The 13,973-nt window shown below is 39.9% G+C and overlaps 1 protein-coding gene across 2 annotated transcripts; it reads right to left on the bottom strand.

The window, feature by feature from the left end:
• Positions 1-1,581: 1,581 nt before the first annotated feature.
• GINM1 (glycosylated integral membrane protein 1) lies at positions 1,582-13,138 on the bottom strand. Of its 2 annotated transcripts, none has more exons than XM_087817681.1 (8): positions 13,022-13,138; positions 10,170-10,229; positions 9,936-10,032; positions 7,073-7,224; positions 6,391-6,547; positions 5,499-5,632; positions 3,954-4,117; positions 1,582-2,351 (listed from the first exon to the last, which is right to left on the bottom strand). In XM_087817681.1, exons 1-8 carry the CDS (start codon positions 13,136-13,138, stop codon positions 2,240-2,242), a joined length of 993 nt encoding a protein of 330 aa, XP_087673807.1. In that variant the 3' UTR covers positions 1,582-2,239. The 2 variants fall into 2 exon arrangements, with proteins under 2 accessions (XP_087673807.1, XP_087673808.1); XM_087817682.1 differs by having other exon boundaries at positions 5,499-5,629.
• Positions 13,139-13,973: the final 835 nt, after the last annotated feature.

Here is a 13,973-nt window from a genome sequence, read left to right as displayed (position 1 = left end):
TTCACTTACCACAAGTGTTGCAACACTTGTTACTTAGTTTGGAAACTCTGTAATATGCACTTCTAAGTACACTATCTCCCACTGTCTATGGCTGCTCTTCTAGGAAATAAGACTGACTCTAGCTCCTTGGGTGCCAGTGGAAAACTGAAAATTCCGGAACATTTTTACACAAGTAGCCAACTGAAACACGAACCACACCCAGTGTGCCTTCCCGCCTGCCTTGTGTTGTGGTAGCTTCCCTCCATTTCCTGGGAGGTCATTAAAGACCACTCATTTTACTATGCCTGTAAAAGGCAAAAAAGTACATCCATGTACAACGGTGCCCCACCTCATCCTGCCTGCATGAGGGGCTGCCCTACGGGCAGGTACACTTCTAAGCCTGCTCACTGTATTCTAACGAAGCTCACTGACTTACTTGCTCATGGATACTAAGCATAATTAACAATTGATAATGTAAATTAATAAATGAAATACAAGTAAGTGCTATAATTTTAGGTAAGATATCTCTTTCTGATTACTTGTAAAAGAAAAAAAACCTTATTGTATCATCTAAACCATAGAAAACAGAGCCTCAAGAAGACTGAGTGCCTTGCCATGGTCCCAGTCTCACTGTTGAGAAAAGACAGGAAAGGAACCTGCTGGCTGTAGAGCCCATACCCGCCAACTAACTGCACAGCCTCCTACACTGTTCCTGCCAGAATTGACAAGCTCATGCTGCGTGGGTGAAATAAGGTCCTGGCATCACCTGGACTCAGAACTGGTGATTTCTAGCAACTTGGAGAGGAGGGACAGAAAGAAAAAGTGTGAGTAGCTGGGTGACTTTGGATCTAAATTATATGCTATTATTTAATCTATAATATGGAGATAGTACATTTCACAGGGCTGTTTTAATTCCTTATTAAAAACAGGCAAAATGAAACACCCCTCCTTCACTCTAGTACCTGCTATTCTTCCCCTATACATCCGTATCTATTTAGCCTAAATATAAAGTGGCTTTAAAAACCAGCCATAACTTTCTTGGACAATGTGTTTTAAATGATGGGTTGCAATAAAAAATTTATTAATAAAACAACAGAAAGTATCACATGGAGTAAAGGTTAAGTATTGTATGTACTACATCACACTGTAAAATATAAGTCAGTATAGTTAATGGTTAAGAAAAAAGTAAGACCAAACACTACTGTAGGATAAATAACACTAAGAACCATATAAGAAGAGGTACATTCTAATTCCATAATATTGATGCTTCTTTTAACTGACTTGGGTTTCAGCCAGTGTATGTGAAAACAGCTATTATATAGAAGTAATTCTCACTTGGCCAAGTTTTTATACCGAAAGACTATTTTTTCCTCAAAAAAAGTTTATTTTAGAGAACATGTCACTACTGCTTTTAAATCCTGGTGCATTCAAGGCAAGTGGTCGTGGTACAGGATACAATGAAATCATGATACACTTCAGTGATTTTTTTTTTTAATCCCCACAGGAGGATATTTTTTCCATTGCTTTTTTCAGAGAAAGTGGAGGGGGTGGGGGGGGGAGGGGAGGGAGGGAGGGAGGGAGGGAGGGAGGGAGGGAGGGAGGGAGGGAGGGGGGAGGGAAACATGGATGTGAGAGACACACATTGATTGGCTGCCTCCTACACGCACCCGGGCTGGGGCTGGGGATCGAGCCTGCAACTGAGGTACATGCCCTTGGCCGGAATCAAACCCGGGACCCTTCAGTCCGTGGGCCGACAATCTAACCACTCTAACCACTGAGCCAAACTGGCTAGGGCCACTTCAGTGATTTTTATACTGAGTCACATACTTAATTATAAAGGCACATTTTACTGAATAAAAAAATAAGTGTTAAGTTCTTGAGGTTTTAAATTAGAATTTCATAAAGTGCTTTTCATAAAGTCATATATTATAGTAATTAAGTGGATATAATTTCCTTAGCAAAGGCACCTTGTAAAGTATTGGCACATGGCATTTTGTCTTGCTTTTCTTTCCTTTTTGGTGATTTCAAAGTTTCTTCACGTCTTCTCTTCCACTTTGTTTAAATTTTCCTTAACAATTCATCATCTGAGTAGCCAGCCCTGTTATAAAGTGAACTTTAACTTGCCGTTTTAAAGGTCAAGTTTTAGGAGTTGAGCAATTTCTCTAGTGTGTAAACTGATTCTTAATGATTTAAAGAAACATTCAAGTGGCAAATTTAGAGCCCGTAGACTAATTCAGAGTCCGTGATTTGAGATGGTGTTTCAAACACATGTTTTATCTTCAAGGCTTTCTGCTGTTTTCTCAGAACCATCTGCATATAAGCTGATAGCTGCCACAGGTATAACATTAACTTGATCCAACTGAAGAATTCCTCTGAAATATAAAAATTAAAATTGGTAATAAGATAGGGCTAACTTCAGTATACCTAGGGTTAGGTACTTTGCTTCCTTTTATCTATTTTTTAACCGTTGTATAAACCCTGAGGCCAAAGTGCACTTTAAGCAAACCAAGGGAATACACAGGCTTAGGAGGAAGCCCCTTCCCTGGTCCTGAAGGAGGGAGGGATGAAGTAGGAGGCGTCTCCAAGGCGGCGTTAGAGCCTAGATCACCACAAGTTGGGCAAAAGACTAGGCCCAAGCAGCTTTCTAAATAGTACTCACTGCTTGAATGAAACCTTAGATATTTAGACAGCGTTTCTCCTGTTGTTACTAACATCTCTGACCAGAGAGATCTCTACATTGGATCCAAGACCCTGTATTGCAAGTTCAGTGTCATCCCAATCAAACTATTAACAAAAGTTAGTTTGTAAAACTGAATAAGCTGATTGTAAAGTTCACAGGAGAGAAACAGCAAGAATTGCTGTGACTTTTTTTTAGAACAGTGGGGAGAGGAGAGAGCTGCCCTAACCAGCTTATCAAAGATTTTATTAAGGTATTATAATAATTACAGGGGCTGGGTAGAGGAGGCAAAGGGGGGGAAATAGGGGACATCTGTAATACTGTCAACCACAAATTTAAAAAATTAGAGAATAAAGAATCATAAGAACAAAGAAAAAAACACATTATAATAATTAAAACCATGCCACAGGCATAGGAACAGTTAAACAGATCAGTGGAAGAAGAGAGTCCAGAAACAAGACTAATGTATATGGGAATTTAGTTAATAATAAGTTAACATTCCAAGTAAGGGGAAAGTTACTAATGCAACAATGGCCCTCTGTTTGGAAAACAAAACCAGAACTCTAGCTTAAACTATACACAAAAGTGACGGTAAAAAATAAGAAAACACAGACTTTTAAGATGGGAAAAGACTACTTAGGAAAATTAAAAACCCTAGACCCCATAAAGGAAAAACATGAACTGCTTTCACCCCAAATGTAAAACTTCTGTGTGATATAGGATACCATACACAAGAGCAAAAGACAAATTGTAATCTGGGATTAAAAAAAAAAAAGATAACAGAATAGTACTCAGCCATGAAAAAAGAATGAACTCTTACCATTTGCAATAGCATGGATGGACCTAGAGGATATTATGCTAAGTAAAATAAGGCAGAGAAAGACAAATACCATATGATTTTACTTATATGTGATATCCAAAAAAACAAAACAAAAACTCATAGATACAGGGAAAAAACTGACAGTTGCGAGATGGGAGGGGTGTTGGGGGGATGGGTGAGAAAGGTGTAGGGATTAGAAGTACAAATTGGCACTTATAGAATAGTCACAGGGAATGCAGTAAATTATACTGTTACAACTATATATGGTGTTAGGTGGGTTCTAGACTTACTGCGGGGATCACCCTGCAAGTTATAGAAATGTCTAACCACTATGCAGTACATCTGAAATTAATATAATACTGAATGTCAACTGGAATAGAAAAATACAAAATTAAAAAAAAAAAAAAATATATAGTAAATACAACTCAGTTTTCAATCACTAAAAATACTAATGTTTCAAAGGTAAAAAATACTTACTTGTATTCACAAACTGGGAAGAGCACCTTTAAGATGGTTATGACCACAGCTGCTCCTATAATTCCAACCACCATGACGTTCAAAAACATAAAGAATACGGGGAAAACACTGTTCCAGAACCTACACAGATCTTTTCTGAACACTTCCATCCACTGACACATCACCTAAAAAGGAGTTTTGATTAGACATGCAAGTTTCACACAAGTTCTCAGAAACTTTAAAATCATATTCTAGTTTTGAGGTGATACTATTCTGTATCTTGATTGTGGCAGTGTTTACATGGATGTGTACACTTGCCAAAATTTACCTGTTTGTTTTAATGAGTACACTTTATTTTAAAACGTACCTCAATAAAGATATTTATAATTTTAAAAATTAATGTTCTAACAACTTAGGCACAGAAATATTACTATCCTTTACAATTATTTATACCGTTGTCGAACTATACACCAAGTGAAAATAATTGCTAACTGACAAGAGGTTAGGCTAGTCTACTTTATACAAAATGGACTGGAGTCAACTATGTGTTTCCAATAGTTGGAGGACAAGAAAAGGAAAGTGAATCACAATGTTAGCTCTTGGAACACACGGGGGAATTCACTGTGTGCAAAACATGTTGCTATATTAAAGAGTGAGAGAAGAAACTAAGGCAGCACTGGGGGCCTGGGCTTTGCAGGCCGTCTGTGCTTGGGCCGTCTTGCTCTGAGGGAGTGAAGTGGGCACGGTGAGGGTACGAGAGTTCAGGAAGCAAACAGTGGCCTGGGTTTTTCCAGCAACCCCAAATAAGCAATCTCAATTTTCAGTGAGAACTTCTTCCAGTAATCATCTATGGAGTCCTGAGACTAACCACAGGCCCTGCTCATTTAAATGGAAATTATTTTGAGTAAAGGGCCTAGCTGTATATACGGAGATATCAGGACACTCTCTCTGAACCCTGAATATTTCCCAGTCAGCAGCAGAATGTCACTCAGAATATGTGAGTGCTTAGTAGGTGCCAATGCATATTTACACCGGTACCCATTTATTAATCCTTACAACAGCCACATCAAATAGGCACTACTTTACAGATTAAATGGTGTCCCATTGCACAGATAAAGAAATAGACCAGGAACTTGTCCAAGATCACACAGCTAGTAAGTGGCAGGCAGAACCAGAATTCAAACCTAGGCAGTCTGACTCCAGAAAGTACACTCTTACCAAGTATGTTAGTCACTGCTTGAGATCCTGAGGGCACCATGCATGTGTGTGCATGCAGGTAGGAGTCATAAAATTAACAGACAAATGGAGCTATAAGAAGATTTAGGAACTGAAAATCCCAAACAAAGGATATCAGTGTTTTGATAATCAGTACCTGACTATATTATTATAAAATGAAACTTGAAAAAGAAAAATCTAAAAATATCACATTAAAACAGTCACAAGTGCATTATTAACAATGTCCCATGGTTCTAATCCACATGGTTTCCATCTCATTTTAAACGCTAGTTATCTCTTAATAACCACAAATGTTTATAATATAAAGATAATCCAAAATACCTAATTTACCTTATAGGAAGATGGAGTCTCTGCTCTGAGAGGAGTTTCAGGTAACTTGCCAGGTAAAGAGTCTTCATCTACAGTGGTTTCCACATTCCTGGTAAGATACTGGCTGGTGGTCTGCAGTGAACTCACACTTTCTACTGAGGAGGAAGAGCCAAGTTACCAAAACTCTAGGCGCACGCAGTCTTTCTCCTATAGTGCTAAGATTGCTATACCAGTAGCATTTTGATAGCAAGGACACAAATCTTTCCATGGGAGAAAACAATAAACATATTACTCAGATTTAGATGCCAGAAAGGAGCCATAAACTAAGACCATCAAAAGGAATCTATAGCGGGGCTGGCGTGGCTCAGCAGCTGAGCGTCGACATAGGATCCAGGAGGTTGCCTTTCGATTCCCGGTCAGGGCACATGCCCGGGTTGCGGGCTCGATCCCCAGTGGGGGCTGTGCAGGAGGCAGCCGATTAATGACTCTCTCATCGTTGATGTTTCTCTCTCTCCCTCCTTCTCTCTGAAATCAATAAAGATATATTTTTTAAAAAAGAGGAAACTATAGCAGTTACGATTCCATCACACAGAAAGTTAAATTTTTAAAAGTTCTGTTTTACTGGAAAAAATGAATACTTAAACTAAATGAATGATAATCTTATTACATGTTTTATGATTATCCAGAGTAAAAGTAGATAATTAGAGCAAAATGTCCCTATGCAATCAGCATTGATACTACTCTATTAAGACTTAAAATAGAGTCCCAAAGTCCTCCAATGGATACATAAACTAATACACACTATAAAGCATTTTTGAAAGATGCTTATTCCAAATATATTAACTATGATTTAAAAGCTAAAAACTAAAGAACTAATTTCCTTAATACTTTAAATAATGGTCTCTTAACGTACCTTTTTTGGAGAGGTCGGGAAGGGTAAATAAAATGTCATCATCTCGAGAGATGGAGTACAGCATGCTTTTTTCCAAAGGCAGTGTGTAGTTTGAATGTCTGAGTATCCCCTGATTCTTAACTAAAATATCAATTTCAGTAACATCCTGTTGTCGAGCCTATTAAAAATAAGCAAGTAAGCAATTACTCTTTATTTTAAATAAAGGCAGAACCCCATAAGAATTTAACATTGAGATTTCCCCGATCTTTAAATCTTGTCGTATTCACAGTCTCTTTCTATTACCCCCAGCACTTAACCTGCAGCTTTAACCATACTCCTGTGCACTGTCGCACCCGTTACGAGCTTGCTTAGCTCTACTTCATTTCCTTAGAGACTAGCCAGAGGAAACAGAGGCAGAGCTATGAACCAAACTCAATCTCGTCACTTACTTGCTCTGTTTAAAGATGTTTATAACGTATTTAAAGTGATATAAACATGTATGAATATGATCATTCTTTTAAAAATTAGGATTTCAAAATGCTAAATAAGTAAATGCTAAAACAAATAAAAAATTCTAACTGATTGGACATAGGTAACATTAGGGTACCTTTTTTCCTTTGAAGTCAGAAATAGTAACTGAATACATGCATAATAACTAGCACAAATCTTTACAATTTAATTCCGAATAAGCATATTATCTTACTTGTTTTCCATCAATCTCTACTACCTCCTCTTGAATGACAATTAGTTGCAAACTGGAACCAGATGTCATAGGCCACTCACGAACTAAAATCCTTACACTGACAATTCCAAAGTATTCTTTTTCCTTTGAATTTTCTAGATCTTCGTTCTTCACTATATAAAAAAAAGTAGTGACAGCTTTGAACAAAAAATGCTTCCAAATCTGTTACTGAATTTGATTATATTCATGACATTTACATGGAACAAGACAGTTTAAACCAATTTCTTATGCTCTCTCCATCTCTGACCTCACTGGTATTTCAGATTTATGAAAACAAAGACGACTTGATGAATCATTACAATCCTGACAGTCATTTGAAAGGGAAAACTGCTTGATGGTCTGTAGATTTTGTAGGAAACACCACACTAGCAGCATCTTTCCTAACCAACATGGCATTACTATTTACAAAGCAGGTCAGAAGACACAGTCAATGGCATGTTTTAGCAAAGTAAGCTCATTCATTCATTCATTCATTCATTCATTCATTCATTCATTCATTCACAAAATCCAGTGTTAGATGGGGCCCAAACAATAAAGACAATTGAGTATTTTGCTCAGTTCTTTCCCCCGTAAGTGATGTTACTGCTGGAGAGGGCAGGAATGGAGAATAAAGTGAGAAAGCCCTGTAATTACTACCTACTAATGGATGACGGAGTAGGATTAGCTACTGATCTGTTCCTCTCTGGCTCAGAAACCCCAACTCGGCCCAAGGAGAGATGGGGTGCGGCAAGTGCAGCTGGTTCACAGAGCTCATGGCTGCCTTATTAGGGCAGAAAGTGTTACAGAAAAGGGTAAATCAATAGATACCAATGAAACTGCCACAAAAGAACATTCAGTTTCTGTCCCTCAAATGTTATCATCTGAGGATTATTTGCCAAGAGGCAACCCAGACTGATATTTTGAATGCAGACGCAGTGGTTCAAACTGATTCTGTGCCTTTATAGGGCTATTCCCTTTATCTGGAATGCTCTGTACTACTCACTCCCCCCAAACACGTTTTGAAAATAAACTCCAACTTAGGTAGTTCTGGCTACCATATCCCTACAACACTGAGTTCATGCCTTTTCTGATTTTTAAAGCACTAATGGTAGCTCTTCGCTTATAAACCTGCCTCCGGGAATAGGCCAAGTTCCTTGGGGGTATGCATCAAGCTTATTTTTCTATAGCTTTTGTTAAACAGTGACTCCATCTGCAATTATAAACACATACTTTAAAGTAAGTATCAATGTTCAAACACCTGATCTAGTTCTAAATTCTAACTGAATCAGAAACACCTGGGAACAGTGTAGATAACAGAGCCTTACCTCAATCTTAATAAATCAAAATCTCTAGGGGGTATAGAGCAACTCTTGTAATTTTTTTTAAACAGGTACAGACATTTCTATTGAGAACCAAGTAACCTGGCCTTTTAGCTCAATCTGACTAAGTCTTCACAAAACTGTTCCTCCTTGACTTTGCTGTTTCATTTGTTGAAAAGATAATGGCCCCAAACAGACAAAAGACATCAAATCAGATTAAAGAACCCACACCTGGGCATATCACAGCAAAACTACTGAAAATCAAAGACAAAGAAAAAAATCTTAAAAGCAACCAGAAAAAAAAAAAAAAAAACAGAAAAATATTCTCAATGGAGCAATGACAATGACACTGATTCTCAGCAAAAACGACAGAAGTGAGAAGACAATAGAACTTAGTCTTCCATGTACTAAACTATGCTTCCATATCCAGTAAAAATATCCTCCTAAAAAAAGGCAAAGTAAAGATGTTTTCAGACAGACAAAAGCTTACATAATTTGTTGCTAATAAATCTGCACTAAAAAAAACCCCACAAAACAGTAAAGGGGAATTCTTTAGGCAAAGGGAAAATGACCCCAGGGGGGAACACAGAGATTCAGGAAGGAATGACAATGGAAAGGGTAACTGCGAGGGTAAACATACATGAGTACCAAACTATAGGAAACAGTAAGAGCAATGATGTTGCACAGTGAGTGTGAACAGAGTTAAGATGCACAACAATAACACCACGAAAACAGAAAGGGAATAAATGGAGTTTGTGTTCTAAGGTTCGTGCATTGTCTGGGAAATTATAAAAGTACTAGTTCATTGATCTCAAGGGTAACCATTAAAAGAGTAGTAAAATATAAAAACCAATAAGATAAAGGAGAATGACAAGAAAACAACAACACCCAAAAGTATTTGGAAATTAAAAAAACTATTTCTAAATGACTCAGAGAACAAGCAAATATCACAACAAATGATTAGAAAACACCACAAACTAAATGATAAATAAAAATTTGTAACCAGTAGAGGCTATAAGTGCTTAGGGAAAAATTTACCATCTTAAATACATACATTAAAACATTTCTCACATTCTTTATCTCAGTCAAATAATATGGCACATTCCAAAGTAACAAATTTGTTTGTCTTTCAACAACTCAAGATTTTAAAAAGTTAAGAAGAAAAACGTTATACAGGCATAGGAGTGGAAACCAGAGAATAAAACAATTCATTCTTCTTTTTCACAACTGTGAAAAGTACTTGCCCAGGATTTTGCCTCTTGCTTGTCTATCTCCATTTACTACCTCTAGGCACATTCTTACATGCTATCAAACTACTACAAATGCAGTTCCATCAATGCCAATCTCATAAAGAAAAAAATGTGACCATGCCAGAAATAACCAATGTAAACTGGAAACAGTATGAAACACATTAGTAATGATATTATTAATTAAAAATGAAAATATGTAACATCATAGAACTATGTTTTACTAATTTACTATTACTAAAAACAGCAAAATTATAGAAATAATTTAATAGTACTCACCTATCAAAGCCTGACAGCTTATTCGGGTGACACCACTATTTACAGGGAAGTCATTTACATATACCTGTCCACTCTCATAGGTTATGTTAAGAACAACCTTAAAATAAAGCAGCATATACATATGGTTTATAAATGACAACTCTTCATATCAAAAATTCATTATCTAACTAAATTAAAATAGGCTGCATAATATTTAGCTAAGTGATACATTAAAGACAATCAGAGGAGACAAACCTGTTCTTTTGATACCTCCCCATCATCTTTCAGGGTAGTTACATTAATTCTGATGCTGTCCTGCAAAAGAAATATTATATAAATTGGGTAGGTATGCATTTCACAAACTGATTCTGAGGAATCACTAGCACAAAAGCTTCCTAGGCTTTCTCCTAACCCACCCTAATCTAGAATTAAGGTAGAATCAATACAAATTCCAGCCAAAAACTTGTTTCAAACTAGAGTTTAACTGTAGACTACTGTTCCTCTTACCTCTCCGAGACAACCCTCCAATGATGATGTTCTAAGAAACTATTTTATAGCTTCTGTCTTTCAGTAGTGAACATACACTATACTGTTAATAATTTACTGCACTGACATATATTACTTGCCTAGTAAAATATGGGGTTTGTAAAAGACAATTAACAGACACTAGCATAGTGTATTTTCCAAAGAAACAAGTTCAATCTTTTTTGGTCTTTCTGAATGATTTCAATTCAGAAGACACTCTAATCCCTCACTGCCTCCTGACCTGAAGTTCTGAGCTAGGTCATATTTGTTACTCTTCCTGGGAACCTAACTGAACTGGAAGTTCAGGTTTACCAGCCAGTGTGGTATATACTTAGAAAATGGGTGGCAGAACTGAAATTTCTCCTCACCCATTTTCCACTCTTCCTCTAATTTCTTCACTCACAAGATGCCCCTCAGGGACACAATGGCATCCTAAGGACCAAGGTAATAGACACCTGGTGTAAAATAAAAGAGTAACTCTGAAGGAAATATATGAAATAAATACTAACACATATAAGAAAATAAGTGTCCTCTGGATGCCCCTCTTTGGTGACCCAAGTATTTCAATATTCGAAGAATGTACTATAAAAATTTTGATTATTTTTACAACCTATGTAACCTCAACTTCTGACAACTGCATATGTACAAAACATATAATCCAGTAAATCTGAGTCACTGAGGGGAAATAGGGAAAATAGTTCTGATTTCAGTAAGTTTTCCTATATTTAGATCAGAGTGGATACAAAAAACTGAACAGATGAGCAGATATGTGATAAAGCAAGTACAGTAAAACTTCAATGGTAGTCCAAGTTTGCACTGTTCAATATGGCACCCACTAATCAACCACATGTGGCTTTGTCCATTTCAATTAATTAAGATTAAATAAAAATTTAAAAACTCAGTTTCTGGGTCTCACTGGACACATTTCTAATACTCAATAACCACAGTAGTCCAGTGGGTACTGCCATGAAGAGAACAGACCATACACCATCAGTGCACAAAGGTCTACTCAACAACACTTAGTAATATGGGCGACCACTGTAACATTTTTACAAATGTTCTGTACATTTGAAATTTTTTACAATAAAACACTGAAAAAGTTTGGGTCAACAGGCGTCAGCGTCCCATATAAACATTTCCACGGCATGAAATTCCCCCTCTAGCTGCTCAGCATTCATTTAATCTGTGAAATTCTGAGTTTAGATCTGAACTTCCCCAAAATGGAATGATGGGGTAATAATGGAGAAGTGAAATGATGAACTCTCTAAGAGTCCACCGTGGGGTGTATTTTCCGCTTGCAGGCGAATGCATTTTTCTCAGATTATAGCAACAGATGCAAAAGTCTTTGGGGTTCAAAAGTGACTGTAATGAATCTTTAAAATTTGGAAAGGGGGGGAAAAACAATGTCTTATTTGAACTTTCGGAACTATTTCATTTGTATCTGGCCTCTTGGTGCTTGCCCATCATATTAATATTTCTAACCAGTTGCAACTGTGGTCCACAGATAATTTCAGATGCAAGGGGTTCTTAGGGCTTTCATTGCTGTGGCTTTTGGGGATGCTCCAGCAGAACTGAAACTGAGCTATGTTTGTTACTTTTGTACCCAGGGAGAGTAATGTCATAACTCTAAAAAACAAAGTAAAACAGTGACATTTTCTATTATCGGCAGCCTCTGAATTTGGAGTATCATCGCGACTAGTAAGAAAAGGTGTCCCTGGATCGTTCCTTTCCGTTCTGGGAAAACTTTGCCCAGCCTACATTCAACTGATGAAAAGGCAAATACTGATTCCGGTCAGCACGACTCTACGGCAAAACAAACAAACAAACAAACAAACAAACAAACAAACAAACAAACAAAGCAACCACGCCAGGAACCAAACAAAAACCCTAAATCACGAGTGCGTGGTCCTCACTCGAGGCGACCTCGGAATCACCGCGGAAACCGCTGGCCGGGCCCCACCCGCAGCGCCCGAGGCGCGCCCTCCGCCGGGTTCCTGGGGGACGGCGGTGCCGCCGGTGCGCCGCGCCCGAGAGCCACCTGTCCAGCAGCACCTGCCGCAGGGACGCGCCGCGCTACCCGCCGGGTGACCCCTCGCCCGGAGCCTGCGCGCGGGGGGGGGGAGGGGAGTCCTCCCAGCCTCCGGCCGGGTAAACAGCGCCGGGAACCGCGCCGGCGCGCTCGTATTGAGCAACTCCCACCCGTCCCGAGCACGGCAGCGCCGCCTCGCCCAGAGCCCGGCTTCACGCCCGGGAGGAGCCATTCCCAAGGCTGGGAGCGCCGCCGACCGCGTGTTTTCGAGGCGAAGCCCCGCCAGGATGGCAGCAGCTCGGGCTGCGTAAGCTCTGCAAGTTTCGCGTCATGAGGCTTAACCACACACCCAAGAGCCCCGCGCGCTCTCCAGCTCCACGACCACCCATGTCCTTGGGCGCTTCCCCCGCTCCTCCTTTGGGAGTCCGGACCCCGCACAAGGCCAGCCGCACGGAGGTGGGATACGTCGAAGCGGACGCCGCGGTCCCACGGCCCTGGCCTCCCCCGAGGGTCCGCACGGGGGAGCGGCCGAGCCGCGCCCGCCCAGCCCTACCTTCGGAGCTCCGGGCGGCGGCGGCTCGGGAGGACCCGTCTGCGGCCACCCTGCGGCCGGCAGCGCCGCGAGCGAGAGCAGAAGGAGGGCGAGCGGCGCTAGCGGGGCGCCCTCCATTTTGGACTGGCCAACGGCAGCTGGCGGCGGGGCGACGAGGGTCGGGCCTGCCCGAGGGGCGGGGCCTCCCGAGGGGCGGGGCGGGCGGGGCGGAGCCGTTCTGGGGGCGGGGCCTAGAGGAGAGGGGCGAGGTAGAGGCGGGCCCTCGTGGGCGCGCGACCAGCCGAGGCCCGGGCTCTGGGAAGCGTGAGCCACGCACGCGCGCCGCGGCGCAAGTCGAAGGGGGGCAAGTCAGAGCAGGTGCGATTTCTTCTTTAGACGGGCGCTCTTTAGGTGAGGATTTCCCCACCTAAACAAGCGTAAGTGCCATTATTTTAAAATCAATATTAACTGTATATGCACATAGCTATATCTCTGTGTGTGTGTGTATATATATATATATATTATTAACAAACACTGACTTTATAATCAAAGTGTGCACACATTTTGGGGGGGACACCTGTATTTCCTTTTCCAGCAACTGATTTCATTATTTTCATAATTCTCACAGTCAAAACTAAAATCTCTCTTTTTCTACAATTCAAAAGTAGGCTTGACACCAAAGGAAAATCTAAGATATAATCTGTATCTGTTTCCAATTTCTGGGAGAAAGTGAGTCACAGCCTACTCCTTTATTTTCCAAAATTGCTCACCTACATAATTTTGAACTTCCTGAAGACCTCTCAGAGAAGACAAAAGGGAGAGCAAGAAAGATATCCCTTTTATATTTCCAAAGCCACTCACAAGTTTTACCTTATTTTTCCTCTAAGATATTTTAAAACTGCTTTTACTGCAACCTTCTTGTCCACGTATTTGGAAATGAATTTCATTATACCTGTGATGAGTGATGCTTCTT

The sequence above is a fragment of the Miniopterus natalensis genome, chromosome 5 (assembly GCF_054644295.1).
Source record: "Miniopterus natalensis isolate mMinNat1 chromosome 5, mMinNat1.hap1, whole genome shotgun sequence".
Lineage (NCBI taxonomy): Eukaryota > Metazoa > Chordata > Mammalia > Chiroptera > Miniopteridae > Miniopterus > Miniopterus natalensis.
The sequence above is the reverse complement of the archived record's forward strand: the minus strand, read 5'-3'. Positions and strand labels throughout refer to the sequence as shown.